This window comes from Porites lutea, chromosome 5 (genome assembly GCF_958299795.1).
Source record: "Porites lutea chromosome 5, jaPorLute2.1, whole genome shotgun sequence".
Taxonomy (NCBI): domain Eukaryota; kingdom Metazoa; phylum Cnidaria; class Anthozoa; order Scleractinia; family Poritidae; genus Porites; species Porites lutea.
In genome coordinates this window covers 5,195,010-5,211,725 of record NC_133205.1, presented here as the reverse complement: position 1 = coordinate 5,211,725, position 16,716 = coordinate 5,195,010, and the positions used below count along the sequence as shown (strand labels likewise).

The 16,716-nt window shown below is 39.2% G+C and overlaps 3 protein-coding genes across 3 annotated transcripts in view; 1 reads left to right on the top strand and 2 right to left on the bottom strand.

Annotated features, from left to right (window-relative positions):
* The first annotated feature begins 1,323 nt into the window (after nt 1–1,323).
* Nucleotides 1,324–5,079, top strand: LOC140936369 (adenosine receptor A2b-like). Its single transcript, XM_073385835.1, has 2 exons — nt 1,324–1,890; nt 3,271–5,079. The coding sequence occupies exon 2, from the start codon at nt 3,286–3,288 to the stop codon at nt 4,288–4,290; it is 1,005 nt and encodes a 334-aa protein (XP_073241936.1). The 5' UTR covers nt 1,324–1,890; nt 3,271–3,285; the 3' UTR covers nt 4,291–5,079.
* A 126-nt stretch (nt 5,080–5,205) lies between these two features.
* On the bottom strand, nt 5,206–9,191 carry LOC140936370 (uncharacterized). Its single transcript, XM_073385836.1, has 2 exons — nt 9,025–9,191; nt 5,206–6,075 (listed from the first exon to the last, which is right to left on the bottom strand). Exons 1-2 carry the CDS (start codon nt 9,073–9,075, stop codon nt 5,326–5,328), a joined length of 801 nt encoding a protein of 266 aa, XP_073241937.1. The 5' UTR covers nt 9,076–9,191; the 3' UTR covers nt 5,206–5,325.
* Nucleotides 9,192–12,421: 3,230 nt separating this feature from the next.
* LOC140936371 (uncharacterized) overlaps nt 12,422–16,716 on the bottom strand; it is a 9,692-nt gene continuing 5,397 nt past the window's right edge. The window contains exon 2 of the mRNA XM_073385837.1: nt 12,422–15,488. Within this exon, the coding sequence (XP_073241938.1) occupies nt 14,760–15,488 (729 nt within the window). The 3' untranslated portion in view covers nt 12,422–14,759. The remainder of the gene's footprint in view (nt 15,489–16,716) is intronic.

The following is a 16,716-nucleotide window of genomic DNA, read 5'->3' as shown; positions in this document are numbered from 1 at the left end:
TACGGTAGAGAGAGGAGACGCTCTTCTCCTTCTCATTCCAGGCGTTCCCCGCGCCTTCTTTTCCCAATTCCTAATCCCCACGCGGAGTCCTTTTTTGCCAAAACTCAGAAAGCGTGGAAGGAGCCTTTGTGGGGAAGAAAGTGGATAGAATTTTAGCCAAAGCAATGGTTGTAGCTTTATTACAAATGGGTTATAATTTACAAGCTGCTACAGTGCATGACTGAATAAAGTGGATGTCAAAGTCAATCGTTTGCTGGTTGTGATTGTCGGTTTAGGAAAGAATGATTTAAATAATGATTCGATATGTTATGTTTGTGTTAGGCTACCATAGATCATCATTAACAATTACTGAACGAGTGTGAGTATAATGTGAATAATTGTACGGTCTAGGAAGATGTTATCGGCCGAGCTGGATAACAGTGTCCTAGATTTGTTTAACTCCTCCCATTATACAAAAGCCGAATTTGATATTTGTTTTATTTTTCATTTTCTTTAAGTTCTTAACATTCTTACTTCCTCGTAGACTTTCCTCCAAACATTTGCTGTTTTTCGGCATGGTTTTCTTTTCCTTGCAGATACTCCTCCAAAAGTAGATGACATCGATCGAGCAATATTTTTTGGCGTATTCTTACATTTCTTCCGTTCCGTTTTCATCCGAAATTCGGCTCTTTCATCTTCGTATAGCCGTAAATTTTTCCGCTCTTTTTTAGCCTGCGTAGCAAACCTTTCCGCGCGAGTTCGTCGAGAAAGTTAAGAAAAGAGCAATGATTCCCCCTTCCATTTTTTCTTTTCTTTTTTTTTTTGGCTGTCCAACTTTCGCGCAAAAACTCGATTGGAAACACTTGCTACGCAGGCTAGTATTTTTTAGTCCACTTATGCGTAAATAGCTAGGCTGCCACGCCGCTGCCTGGAAACGAGGTTGCTCAATTGGCAATAACCTATCGCATCGGTTGAAAATTGCCTACATCTTCCGGGGGATTGGAGCCAATCAGAAACGTCGAAATATTTTGAATGAATGATAATTTCATTTATCAGCAATTGACCTTATTTGAATTGCTTTCAAAACCAAGTAATATTTCACCGCAGACTCGGTTATATTAACAGCTGTGCCGTTGTCAAAGGAAACGACAATTGTGCCTTCATAGCGCCTTTATTGTCTACGCCCGCCGACCAATAAGCGCGCGAACAGCTATCGTAATATATATCATTTGTTTTTCGCCATCTGCCTTGTCATTCATTCACCCTGTTAGAGTGGAGCCTTTTATTCGCTTACCAGTAAGATTTCCATTTCATCCCTCAGCTCAAGGGTTTCTAAAGACAGAGAAAAAAGAACCAAGAATGTAAACAAATTCAGCGAAAGGGTGAAAGAGGTGATGCCCGAATTCAACTGTAAGCGACAGCCCCTTTGGCTTATCACTAACTGCAAATACTGTAAAATTTAATATCTCTACGGAAGCAATCAGTAGGGCTTAACTAGTTATTGACATTTCAAAGCTCTTCTTTTTATTAACATTCAGAAGATTACGCTATTCGAAGCACTAAAATTATTAGTTGTTACGAGGTGAATGTGTGCTTTGTGGATATCTTTATTTAAACTAGATCATTGTGACAGTATGAAAAACAAGTTTCTTTCCCTTAAATGCAATAGTCGGAAAACTTAATGTGGGAGTGATATTTGTCTTTTTTAAGGGGCAGCTTGCTGTCTTCAAACTCATCATTTGCAGTGAAAAACGGTCGTTGGGTGCCCCTGAAGATGTTGAAGTTACTCTCAATAATTATTTTCGCAGCTTCTCAGTAAGCTATTCTTTGTTTCCACGGTCAGAGAAAGACATTTTCCGTGTTTTACACCACATTAATTGGAGGAAACAGGAATTGCAGTACAGTACCATAGTAAGTGAAAACTTGTTCGTTTTGAAACCAAACAATAAATTCAAAGTGCAGTTATAGGCCTAAGAAATGACATTAATTCCTGAGAAACTCGAACTACCTATGGATTGTTATGAAGGAAAATTAGTGCTGAGATCGCCTAGTAGCAGGGCTGTATTGTAGTAGAGCCTGATCTTTGAATGTCAATAGTATGTGTCTATTCCCTTAACATGCATTTGGTCGCTAGCTATCGACACCTATAAATTGGGAGCAGGAACCAACTGTTTTGAAACCCTGTTTAGTTAGAGCTGTCCAACGAAGCCACAGTCGCTTTCTATGTTGACCTTTTGTTGGAACAAACAGCTTGAAAGTTTCTGTGATTTTCAGGAAACTAATAGGTCGATTACATGTGAAGGGGTTTTTAAATAATATAAAATATCATTATCATTATCGTTCTCCATCGCTCCATTGTTTGAGGGACTCTTTTTCCTGGGTTTTGAAGACCTTTTTCACAATGATCTTTATCGGGAAAGCTAATCTGCGCGCTATTCGCCTGTCTATTTATTGAGAGTCTGGTTGAAATTCATCAGGATACACGAGACTGATTTGGAACATTTTCGGCTATCTGTCCGCATTGACAAAAATTGAGTAGTAAATAAAACAGTAGGAGATGGAATAATTAAAACTGCAAATGAACGACGCCTAACTGCAAAAGGGAACTGCTGTGTATGTTTTCACGAAAAAAAAAACAAACAAAAAACGCTGAGAAATTAAGAACTAAGATAGATGACAAGACTAGACTAAGATAGATGACAATTTATCGAAATCCTTGAAAACCTGTGGTCATATATTTACTCAGCGGCCAGTTTAACGTAAGACCAACGTCATTTCTTTATTATTGCTTTTTTCCTCTTGTTCTTGTCGACAATTTCAAATAATCTCCTCACTTGGCCACTCAGAATCCGATAAATTGATTCCCACTTTGTGAATGCATTGTTTGTATTTTTTATTCGTGGAAGTGTGCGCGAGAAGGTAAATACCATTATAAATGCCAAATGCACGAACTGAGTTTCATTAAAGAATGGCATCTTGAAACCGTTTTTTGTACTACATTGATCTGTAAAAATAAGTTAAATTCATGTTGCTAGACGGATCGCATGTTGTTTTATTGGTTGAGAAAGACAAGATAGCTTTTTAACGTTTGGTTCATGTGTCGGGAGTCGGTTCAGAATCGTTACGAAGATTTGTTCCTCAAAACGTCTTTCTAACAACAAAAAAGGAGCCTATTCTGGCCCATTTGGAATAGCTGCTGTCTTCTCGAATCGTGCAACAATAGAAATACCTGCTGGTGCTAGTAACATTTGACTGTCCTCGTTACAGCGAGTTTGTTATGTTTTCTGGTAGGTTAGATGAGCAAGCATGTCTATCAACAACAACACAACTTCCTACCAAGGCGTCGTGTCTCCACAATTTTACTTATCGAGCATGCCTCCTCCATCAGCAGGAAACATAGCTTGGAGTGTCTGCCTTGCGATCGTTGGGCTGCTAACGATTGTTTTCAACTCTCTCACCATCACCGCCTTCTCCCAACCAAGACTCAGAAGGCCTCCACACTATTTGCTAATCTCGCTGGCGTGTGCCGATATCATGGTGGGATCCATGTCGATACCAATTTATATCACTATAATGCTCAATGCTGTCAGAATAACTCTGAAAAGAAGGGGCGTGTTCTGGTTCTTTGATTTTCTGCCAGGACTGGCCTCTATATTTACTCTGGGGGCAGTATCACTTGAGAGGCTGTTTGCAATAGGCTGGCCCATTCTTCACAGGGTCACTTCACCGAAGATGTACTTTGCATTTATCGCAGTACCATGGATTTTAGCGTTAATGGTCGCCTCTTTGCCGCTGTTCGATATGTACAGATTGTTACCTCAGGGTCTAATGTTTACCGTTGTCACTACATCGTACTGTTCTCCAGTTGTTCTCACTATTATAACTTATATCATACTGTGGCTTAAAGTGAGATTGGAAAGAAGCAGCGATGTCTCTGGAGCCGACAGAACTGTGAGAGAAAAAGACAAGCGCTTAGCGATCACACTCGTCATAGCCACCGTGATTTTCGTGTTTACAGGGCTGCCTTATCCAATCATGTTAAGCATTGTTAATCTTTGTCGTCCGTGCCTGTTCAAGAGATTTCAACTACTCTCTTATCTCTCCTCAGTGAGCAAGTTTTTGCATTTGAGCAATTCTTTTCTCAATTTTGTAGTGTATATTTTAAGGATAGCCGAATTTCGTGCAGCCATTACTAGACTAGTCTGTCGCAGGAATTTCTCTACAAGAGTAGATGTGGCTTCGTCCCATCATCGGATATCCAAGATAAAATCATCTGAGAACACTCTTGTTGGCCAGGTCAGCCATAACTGAAACCATGTTATGGATCGGAGCAAAGATAAGCATAAATAGTTCATTAGCAGAGGGACCTTCTGTGTGAGAGACAAAACCACTGGTAAAGAAAATAGTTCCATTTCAATCCATAAGGATTGTCCTTCATCAACTACACTCTTATGTTACAACAAGACAACAAGCATGTTCAGTTTCATGCTTCAGAAAGGGACGTCCACTTGAATTTCGTGTTCTTTTTTGGTTCGACTTCAAACGTTCCACACATTTTTACCATGAAAGTGTTTCGAAATATTCTTTTGTGTGACGAACTATGAATATTTAGCACGATGCCTTCCTCGAAAAGTCTCCTTCGCAGGAGGAGCGTTGCGTGACGACCCTAATATATGCAACGGCTGCGAAGGAGACTATCCTCGAACAGTTTGCAAGTAGTCAATTTTTTTCCACACAAAAGCGTGGATTGCGAGGATTTGCCTGTTGTAAATTAGCCAATCAAACAGCACATTTTTATTCTTCCAGATGCGAGAATTGTTGTACTTAATCAGAAAATATAAGTCAATTTTTGCTCATGAGTTCATCTGTCCTTTTTTTTTGCCCAAGCGTGTAGAAGTGTTAAGAGCAGCACATTAAAGCGTAGAGAAAATCTTGTGAATTTTTCTATATACAATCTAAATGCCATGTTTTTTGTTTGTTTGGTTTTTTTGACAAAACTTGTCACGAGAAGTTGGTTCAATAAATATATATGTCCATCCCTGCCATCCGTCGCAACAAGCCACAGTAAAATGTTTCAATACCAACATGTAATCTTGAATAACAAACCTGGACCATTCAAATTCAATAAAAGCCAAACGCTATTAACTATAGTTAACCCAAAAATAGTAAATAGCAAGCCCCCCAAAACTTTAAAAGTTGCAATACATGAAAGCAACGATACATGCATCCACGTGACATTTTCATTTTATTCCTTGCACAAATTAAAGAAAGGCTCCAGGAGAATAGGCCAGGTAAAATGAAGTTAAATTCAGATTAAAATTAAGATTGTCGTCTGCATTTTTTCTCTCATCCCTTCGACAAATCTTGAATGAACAGATCCAATCCATCGAGAACTTGTTTTGTGGTTGGCAAGTTGGTTCCAGGACTATAGGCGGGACAGCTCTGTTCCAGGCCCATTTGCGTCTTAATGTCACCAGGATCGCTGACCAGGAAACCTCCAGCTGTCAAGAAAAAGCCCTGTAGATCACAAATCAAGTTATGTTTCCCTGCAAGCATGTAAACTTTGATTTTCATCAGATCGTTGGCCGTCGCCTTCAGACCTTGGGAAGTTGGGATGTTTTTCCGGATGGTATTTTGGATAAAGTTGTTGACAGCAACGGGACCGTTGAAGAATAGAGTGTCCAGACGCACCAACCAACCTCCGCCAACCCATCCCTCCAAGAAACCAGTACAGGTAAGGTCGACCGTCTTTCCACACTTGACGCCCTTGATCAATTGGTTATCAATCGCCACCGTTCTAACGCCCCCAGCAATAAGCTTCTGGATGTTATCAATCTCCATTTGAACGTTAAATTCACAAAGGTCTTGGAAGTGGCAGAACAAGAAGGCCACGCTTGGCACTTGTTTCAGATGACAGACGCTTTTCATCTGCCCCGCCAGTAGCTTCCCCTCGCAGATTTGGGCGTAGTTTAGATTCGGTTTCAGGCTGTCAATGAGCTTCTTGGCGCTGGCAAAATCTGCGCCGACTCCAGCAGCTGATGGCCCAACAACTGAAGCAGATACCAATGGCATCAGCAGAACAATGGACACTGTCACCTACATCAACACAAAATGGCTCAGTAAATCAGAGTATGGTTTTAAAACCTCCACACTTAATAACGTTTTTGCTTTCCTTTAATACATAATTGACAGTTTACGGGCTTGTTTTTAATAAAACGTGCGATTAAAAAAAGCTTTTAAAACGTTCTTCTTTGAGCTGGTACAAGAATGTTTACCAGCACCAGGCGAGGCGCCTTTCTTTGCGCAGAAATTTGGATTCTAAAAGCATCGTTTGGAAGAATTGCGGCTTGTGCATGTTTGTGTAAATTTTACGCATCCGTTAAGTCCTTTGTTGAGTTTTTTTGAGTTTTTCTCTTATTTCGATCATCATCAGAGCACTGAAAAGGAACAAACGATTGATAGTCAACATTTATTAATATTGTCAATTGTTCTGAATATGTCTAAAGTTTGTCATCAAAAAAATACATCTGTTCGCAAGGAGTACATTTTCTGTAAAATTCTTGTTGATACCGCGCCACAGGTGTACCTCATAGTTTGCTTCAGCTTACGTGGGATTTCGTCGGCATGGTTTGGTCCATGATTTTTCAGATGAGCGACAATAAAGTGGTCTTTTCGAATCCCCAATATGGAAAGAGAGATAGAAAACTAGAAAATGAAAAGCTTTTGAATGGGAAAACTTTGCAGATTAATCTTAAAAGTAATGATAATCCGTCACGGTCGATTCTTTTCCGATTTTCATGAATATGCAATGTATTGTGGGATCGCCTGATGGCAAACATTTCAAGAATGTTTCGATTTATCACATTCCCCTACTCAAACCGTTGTATTTTACGAGTGAAACGATGCAGAATAACAGCGAGATAAACAGGAACAAATCTGCTCAATACAAAGTAAAGTTACCACACTACAAAAAATGGCTTTTACTTAGGGCCTGTTTACATGGAGGTGGGGGACCCCAGATAGGTGAGGTAACGGGTGGCGGGTCACCCCACCTATCAATAAGGGGGTTAAATTAAAATGAGAGATTATGTAGACAGGTGGGTTACCCACCAAAGCAGGTTACCTCACCTACCTGGGGTCCCCACCTCCAGGTAAACAGGCCCTTAAAACAGAAAATCTTTCAAAAAAATGTTACAAATTTCTCAAGTAAGCACATGCGTATTTGCACTAGGGACGCTACGCCCCTGTTTTCATACGATCAGCAGCGAAATTAGTAGTTAGGACAGGTTTTTCAAATCTCTATTAGGCTAATCATGGGCACCCTGTGACGCTTTCGTCCTAAATACATTCCAGGGTACTTTTAGATTTCTGAAAATGTATTCTGAACGGTGCTAAAAAATTTGTATCTGTTCGGTCATCTTAGAGCAATTTGAACCTTTCAGAAATTACGAGAGCTTCAGTATTGTTTTACTGAAAATTTTAGATGCAATTTAAAGTTTTCTGACGTGACAACTATTCTGATTCCTCTCTCCATACATTTTTGAATCTGGAAATTTTAGGTTTCCTCGAGATCCATAGTAGTCCTATTATGGCTCTTGGTTTCCTTTGCTTAACCTGCATGAGTAGTGAAATGTGAAAGCTATAGCCTTTTAATTTAAGTTCGCCTACTTCATGTCTTCGAACTTTCGACCAGACCCATCAGGGTAGGTAACAGTTTTTGATCAGGGGACGAAAAAGTTAAGCCTCCTTAACTTTCAAGGCTATGAAATTTCCCCTAAGACATCCCAACAGATAATGGTAAGGCAGCTCTAAATTAACCGAACAGGTCTCTAAATCATAGAGAAAACCATCTGAGATTATTATTACAGTGACCTATTTCTCGACGATTTTATTTGGAAACATTCGGTCGTTGGGTGCCCTGATTCTAGTCTGTAACCGAGAGGGTTTTTGGCCAAAATCGACATTTCCGTTGCGGATAGGCCGGGTAGACCAGCACTACTGGAAAAAGCCAGCTTCTTAGCACTGGGAAATAGTAATTGGTCTTGTCATCACACAAATATGACAAACATTTCACCTGTTTTTATCGGGTCATGAACCAGACCTAGAACACTGTATTACGTGGCGTTAAAAGAATGAGATCAACCTGCGGTTACGCCGTGTTTCGTTCATACGAATTTATTATTGTTGTACACAAATCACTGGAAAATAAATTACACCTTGTTATCTCCTGTTTTCACCGTCTTAAAACGTAATTTTTTCGAACGTCAGTAACACACAAGTGGACTGATTAATCCTCGGTGCGCTAATTGACGTATTGTGCAGTGATGTAAATTTTTCAGAGGGAGATGGGTTACTTCCCTCCAATTGTTTGTCAACACATGATTTTGTAATAATACCGCAGTGTCTCTAAAAAAGAAACACTCGACAGCAGTTTTGTATCTTTAGGGATATGGATAAACGGGAAGAGCCACACAAATAGATCCACCTTAACTAACCACTGCATGTCCGCGGACGATGGTGAGAGACAAAAGAGTGAAAGGCGTGTTTTGAGAAATCAGTTTCCCTCTATCACTCATTATTTCAGGGGCACCTAACGAGAATATAGTTCAAAACCACTTAAAGACCTTAAACATATATAGCATTGTTAAAGGTATTTTAGTATTTAAACGGTAGATATATAGGCATATTTTTATCCCCTAAAATTGTTTCAGGCATCTGTTCGGATTTCCTACCTGAAAGTCTAGTGATCCGAAAATTGTAGGGATCAAAACTAACCTTTTCGAAAATTTCAGCCAGAAAAAAGGCTCCCGGAAATTCTAGGTGACCTTTTTAGGGTAAAAATCCGTTAAAAATGGGCAATTATACCATTTTTTAGATGTTCGAAAATCCTAGGAGAGGCAGGCAAGCAAGAAATTTCGTCTTCCGAACAGATATTTTCCGAAAAATTGACCTTTGGTGCCCCTGTTTTTTTACTGCCAATTCTGTGAAAACAAACATTATCATCAAAAAACGAAACAAATTAGGTGATAAATTCTGATAACTAACCTTGAAAAGTGTTAGCAAATTCAAACGAGGAAATGGAAGAAGTATCGCCATTTCAGTTGCCCACTCAGTTGAGAAGTAGTACCGGTTTGAGAAGTCGTTTTTGTAACTGCCAACATCAATAAAAATTAGCAATATAAAGGCTATAACCAGTTGAATGACTGACACTAACTACGCGTTAATACGACAACTAGCAACACCTGGCACTTCTCTGGTGACCGGTTCGAGAACAGAGCATAATGTCTATTAACCATAAAATTTGGTCTTAAAAAAGATTATTTGTCAATTAAACCTAAATTTTTGCTCGATTTATAAAGATATTTTTACACAGTGGCGAGATGAATTTTGTTCACAATTGAGCACCGAACTCATATTCTCGAGAGAATGAAATATAAATCAGAACGAACGTGTAATAGCCATCTATTTTGCCTTTTCACGAGAGTAATTTTACTAGACTGTAACAGTAGAGACAAGACAAGACAAGACAATGCTTTATTTGGAGTCTTATACAGTCCTATGTACATCGACTTTATCCAAATAATTTAAAATCATAACACACATTGCACACTGGTGGAACTGTAATCAATGTTAACCTAAAGAACTAATGATCTTCTTTTCTCATAGCAGTCGAATACGTATTTTGCAATTAACTTTTGCACTGGTTTGTTCTTGCTCGGAGGGTTTATTAAGAACAGAAAAACATCATCTGGTGCCATTCTGTTTACTAGCCCAAGGAAGGTGGGGAGGGGACTCTCAAAAAATTTTTACTCGGGGAGGCTCTGTTCGTAATGCCAACTCCTTTTACTTTTAAACCATTTTTGACAGAAAAGGCAGCCCTTTCCTATACCTTCGATTGACAATGGTACCACCTCTCACATACTTAGTTTTTAGAACACTTCATCCCTTTTAATTGCTGTAAAAATACTCTCTTAATAAATGTGTTGTTTCCTCAGGCATAAAATGCATCTGTTCATGTTAGCCATTTTAGGTCCTACAGCGTACAGACCAAACTGACATATTTTTACGAAAATCCCTTTCATTCGCTCCAACTACATTCTAAATTACAAGGAGTCTACACTGGCAAGAATCTCAACGTTGAGGGTCATATAAGCGAGTAATGTACAAGAACTAGTCAAAGAGTAGGAATACTTGTGCGCATGCGAAACTTAATACCTTGTAACGCGAAGTTGACGTTATACAAGAAGTCCATCTTGCCATGTTTCACTTACTGTCATCTAGTATGGAAATTCTGCAAATCATCTGATAGCAAAAGATCGAGCGCATCAAAGAGCGTGCACTGCGCGCAGTATCCCAAACTGAAACGGAGGATGAACTGCTCACTCGCGCCAAACTACCTACGCTTTATAACAGACGTTTGCAAGATCGTTGTAATGCTAATGTCTGAATGTATTAAGTAAAATACGGGATGGCTCCAAGGTGTGTATCTGAGTTATTCAGGATCAAAAGTACACACTAGCGCCCAAGAAACTGTGCTTTTGAACTACCCCGCTTTGATACAGTGGCCTATGGGAGGCATTCGCTGCGATATCAAAGACCTTTTATTTGGTCGAAGGTCAAAAATAGGTCAGTGGTGAGCTAAGAAACTAAACAAGCCTCAAAGCATTCTAGAAACATATACGCGGTGTGGACCTTTCGAGCCATGTTGATAATAATAGGAACTGCTGTGACCTGTGTCAATTATGAGTCGTGTACATTACAGATTAGTGCCAGTACTCAGGAAAGTGTCCCCAATAGCTAACTGATATGCTAAGTACATTGAAACTCCTGATAATTATAATTATTTTAATTTTATTATTATCATTATTATTTTTACTATTATTACTATCATCATTATTATTGGAGCAAAATCCCCATCCTTTTCGTACCTAAAGCCTGCAAAAGGTACCTCTTTTGGGCTGAACATCCCCGTATAGATCATTATAGAGAGAAGCCCCTTTATTTTGTTTGCAAATTAATACCAAAGATCAAATTAGCAGGTTTCTTCGTGACATTTCGTCAGGTGTGGGCAAGCAATGGTTATCAACGAGTGAAATTAAGACAGAAGAATCCCCTTCAAAGCAAACGGCAAGAACAGCAATTTATTACACGACAAAAAGATTACAACGAATGTAAGTAGGCCGAAAAGAAAAGAGGAAATAATTCACCCCACCCGCTAAACGGGGCGGGAAGTAGAGTGGAAAAGAAAGAAAAATCTAAAAAAAAAAGGAGACTGAATTCTTAACAGTTATATAATAATGCTATATAGAGATTATCACCTAAGGAGACGTGAAATAAAGAACACGTCTTTTCATCATCAGCACAACTGCTAAACATCACTTGATCTTAGGCCAGAGTTATATAAAGGGCTATGCCTAGCTGATGGGAACATGAGGGACCTATAATCTCATATATAAAGTCGCCAACCCATGTATAAAGCCGCAAAAGAATAAAATGGCACCAGAAAATTTAAGAAACTCTTTGACTTGAAATATCATATATCTACTCGCCTATGACTACTCGTATGAGTGTCAGCCGCTGCTGGGAACTTCAGCTACTATACAGTAAACCCGCGCTCAAGATTAGAATTACAAGAAGTCTTCCTCATCGGTTCCTTTGCAAATTTTCTAATCAATAGGTGGAATGCAAATTGAACACGCTTAAATAAGACTTTTTCAAACAGAATCGACTGAACTTCTTTTAGTAGTTTCTCTCGTAAGCATTTATACTTTATTTAGCCTTATTGTGTGAATTGAATGTGCTCAGTATACTGCTTAAAAGCAGGGGATGCAGGATTTTTACCCTGTTTGTGAGAATTCGGAAATCATACGTTTGAACGGCAAATGCGAATCGACGAGGCGTTAAGTGTTGTCTCCTTTCAAACCAAATTTTAGTGTTCCTTGTTAGCTTTTTTTTAATTTTATTTTATGTCATTGTCTTTGGAAACAGATGAGAGATTTGGAAAAGCAATGAAAAAAATAGCAGGATGCGAGATTTTCGTGAAAAAGGAGCTGGGATGGGGGATAGGGATCCCCTCTTCCAGATCTTGGTACTTATAACTTATGCATAAGATGGCGTACAGGAAGACTTTCCCAAGTTGTGGTAGTAAATGGATTGCACGCATATGAATCAGTATTTATACACACGAGTTGCCTTGTTGGCTAAAGTGACCGCAGTGACGAGCTTATGGAGCGCGAGTGAATGATCAGAATAATTGAGCGAACTAGAAAGAAAACAAATGGGGAGAGCGGTTCCCTTCGGTCTCCCCTGTTTTTGTTTTGTCTCGTCTTCTTTCTTAACAGCTCTCAATATTATTCAGCAGCTCTTGTTAACAAATGGAACAGGCTATGAATCCCCGAGAAATTTTATATAGTTACAAGACAATGACTGTCTATACAACAACAACAACAACAACATAAGCTTTATTTGCATGACTATAATTATTTAGTTACAGTGTTGCAAAAGCTTTAACATAAAGTTACAATTTATAACAATAATAATGCAATGCAGTGATTACTAGAGTCAATCAAGTGTCATCAGTATGATTTGATAACAAATTAGTACGTAAATCATTACATAATGAGACAAATTTCAACAAATATGAATTTACGGAAAAATTCTGTTGATTCATCAATTTAATTATTAATTCTGTGTAAGATAGCTGATTAAAGTCGACAAAATTTTGTTGGATTTGACTGTAGAATTTCTCCCTCGGGATTGAGTATTTTGGACAATGGAAGAGAAAATGAAATTCGTCTTCAATTATACCAGAGTTACAAATAGGGCTGAATCTATCGTTGTGGGAAGTTTGATTATATCTTCCAGTTTCAGTCATGAGTTTGTGGTTACTTATACGAATTTTCACTAAGTCTTTAAAATTAAATAATCAATTAATCAGTATTCCATGAAGATTTCTAGGTTTTTTAAAACGGTTTAACCTTGCAAGTTAATTTTTTGTAATCTAAAGGTACCAGTTTCTTGATACACTGTCGGTCTACTGAAATATTGCATCTAGTACGTTCCTATCCATTATGCCAACATATAGAGAAATTTCTATCGCTACAAGCCAGACTAGCTTAGTTCCTAGTTGTCCCAGTCCGGTTAGCACTGGGGACAATTTACGAAAGTGTAATTAACAAGTGTAACCATTGTCTTAGTATAGGTAATAGCATAATTTGTGGTGATATTTGGCATAAATACCACGAGTGATATTTCGAAATTGTTATACGCAATTTCACGAGCCATTAGGCGAGGGAAATTTGAGTCAATTTTGAAATATCACGAGTGGTATTTACCCAAATATCACGTACAAATCATGGTATTATTTGTTTACACTACTACCCGCAAAAGGTTTAATAAGTAATTTTCTACATGTAGGTATTTCAAATTAAGCTTAGATACCACTGCTCTAAGCCAATCAAATTGACCACTCCAGACAATACCGTAACATACCACAATGCTCTTTGTTTGTCAACAAAAAAATTTGCATAAGCATTGTCTTCAGTTTCTCTTGGGGCCATTTTAACTCCCAAGAGAAACTGAAGACAATGCTTATGCAAAATTTTGGGGTGCCAAACAAAGAGCAATATAGTATGTTATGCGGTATTTTCTGGAGTGATCAATTGCAGAAATGTTTCATGTAGTAGTATAACGGTTAGAAAACAATAGCTACACTTGTAAATCAACACAGTTGTGAACCCGAAACTCCAATTCACTGATCAAGATTATACTGATCCTACTCTAGATCAAACACCTCGGATTTCACATCACCAACCAAAAAATGCCTAGGATAGTCCCCGGGCATCTGGGAATGGATTGATCCCATGAAGAAACGGTTTTTAAGCTACGTGCAAATGGACGCAATAACTCCCAACATTGTTGGCCTTTGACCGGTTTCAACTTTGCGCAACAACTCCTAACAACACCCAACAGCATGCAACAGGATGTGCAATCGGACGCAACATGTAACATCCAACAATGTCACGTCCGTTTGCACGGGGCTTTAGATAAAGTACTGTCTGTAGATTACTACAGTACTAGGATTTTCGGATAAGTTTTAGCGAGTTCTAGTGGCTTTTACTACAGATGCTTTAACCTTATACACCCGACGCACGATGCTACAATTTGTGCATGTAGTACAGGTGCTGCTTGACCCATGAACATGTAGTTGTGTAGTTGTTTAACCGCTGCCACGGAGCGCGCACAACGGTACACGTATAGACTTCTTTCAAAGTGGCGGCCTATTAAAAATAAGATTAATTAAGAAGTTCTGGTAATTATTTTTTATAGAAATGATAATTAGCCTTTCTGTCTGACCTCGTTAGCATGTGCAAAATACAAAAGAGTTCCTACTTTTCAAATGAGAGAAGAAAAGCTCATTTATACACATTTGGGCCGCCATTATGAAAGAGCTCTATATATACAATATAACTACGGTCAAATTCATAACATGACATGTTGGTTTTGTTTATGTTTTCATTTGTGGAAGACGTTCTGGTAATTAGTGGTGTATTTGTTGATGGCTCTTGTTTATGATTTTTGTTGCACATCGGGTGATGTTGAGGTGGAGGTGTGGTTGTTTTGATTGGTGGTGTTTTGGTGTGGTTGGCACCACCTTTCTACGCGCATGATGATAAAACTAAGAGGCAAGTCAACCAAAACTAGAATTGCAAGTCATTAAACAACTCATACATATGACATTTTCTTTTTTTGTGTGTGCACAAAGTCTACCTTTTTTTATCTTATTCCTGCAAATCTTGGATTAATAGCTCCAATCCATCGAGGACTTGTTTAGTGGTCGGCTCACGCTCTTTATCGATTTCACATTTCTGATGCAGGTTTACATTTTCCTTGATGCCTTCAGGATCGTTGACCAGAAAACCTCCAGCAGATAAGAAAAAGCCTTGTAGATCACAGATCAAGTGGTATTTCCTCTGAGGAGCAACCATGTACTCTAGGATTTTCTTAAGGTCGTTCGCCGTCTTCTTCCGTTTACCAGGAGTTGTGATTTGTTCTCGAACTTTTTTGATCAACACTTTCACGGTGCCGCTCTTGAAATAACCGTCCAGGCGGTGATGCTGACCTACATTTTTGTCTATCCATCCCTCCAAGAAACCATCACAGGTCAGGTCACTGCTCTCCGCGCACTTGACGCCCATGATCACTTCCTTGTCAAATTTCACCGTCCTAACACCGCTGTCATTAAGCTTCTGGAGGTTTTTAATCTCCGGGTCAACGATTTGGGGTTTACAGAATACTCCGTAATCGTTGCAGAACAGGAACACCACGCTTGGCATTTGGGCGATGCGACAGGCACTCTTCGATTGTCCCGGATTTAACCTCCCAAGACAGAATTGGTCATAGTTGATATTCGGTTTCAAGCTGTTGATTAACTTCCTCGCCTTAACAAAATCCGGCTCAGCAACTGAAGTAGATACCATTGCCAACAGCAAAAAAATGGAGACAGTCACCTATCAATAACAAAAAAGCTCAGTAATTTAGAGTTTCGGGATATTTTTTGCTCGCCGTTTTCAAACAAAAAATTGAATCGTTTTCGCTTGTCCACACGAAAACGCTAAAACGATGGAATACGAAAGTATCCCTTTCGCTTTGTTGTATGAGGGAAACGATAAGCCCGCGTTTTCAAAAATTTCCACTCTGTTGTCGAAAACCTACGTTTTTGTTGCGTGTTGTTTCGTGTGGGTGGGCCCTCAAAAGGTTTTGTTCTTAAAACAGCCACATTTCCACATGGCCAAGAGCCATTATGGTTCTTGACGTGGCCTATTTCCCCGGGAGGGTAGTGGGGGGGGGGGGGGGGGGGACATATAGCCACCTCGTGTGTTCGAGCAACTCGCTCGTTACACGATGAGGTACCAGGAATCTGATTTACATCGTTATATTTATTCTTCTTTGACTTCTGCCAGCCATCTTAATCTTCTTACTCTTCTAACTCTTTCACTAACTAGTTCAAGTATAGTAGTGGTTTTTATAGCCAAGGCAGCGCATGTTTGGGTTAGCTGACCGTGGGAATAAAATCAAGGTGAACTCAGTGTGGGTAATCCGGTTTTGGTATTAGTACTGAACCTACATGGTTGTGTTCGGCAAGAAGCTACAAACCAACGAAAAACTATAAAACGCCGGTTAACAAACCCAACAGGAACGTCATTATTTTTAAGAATGTCCCGGAGCACAATCATTATCCTATATTTATCCCTTTTTTTCGCCGTCATGAATGTTACATTTTCGAACTTCAACAACAAAAAATGGGGACTGGGACTGGTGCCCTAATTAACGAAGCGTTTTCAAAGGGACATGTATTACTACCCCTTAACTTTTTCTCAACGCATCATTTTGGGGAAAAAAATGTCATCTGTTTCTTCATTACTTTATGGTAATAGACCACACTTTCTATGGGTTTAGCGGCGTGACAACCCACGCGGGATGTTGGGAGAACAGGAGAAAAGCTTGTAAATCAGGAGCCGAAGGCGAGTGACTTACAAGCTTTTCTATTGTTTCCCAACATCCCACGTGGGATATCACGCCGGTAAACCATTAGAACGTGTAGTCTATTGCTTTTATAATATAACTTTAAGTAAAACGGAATCTTATAGCCGGCAAAAAACGTGGTGCTAATGCCGTGATCAAGTTGTTCCTTCTCTCTAAAGTCATCGAAAGCCAATCGTGACTCACGCGCCGAAC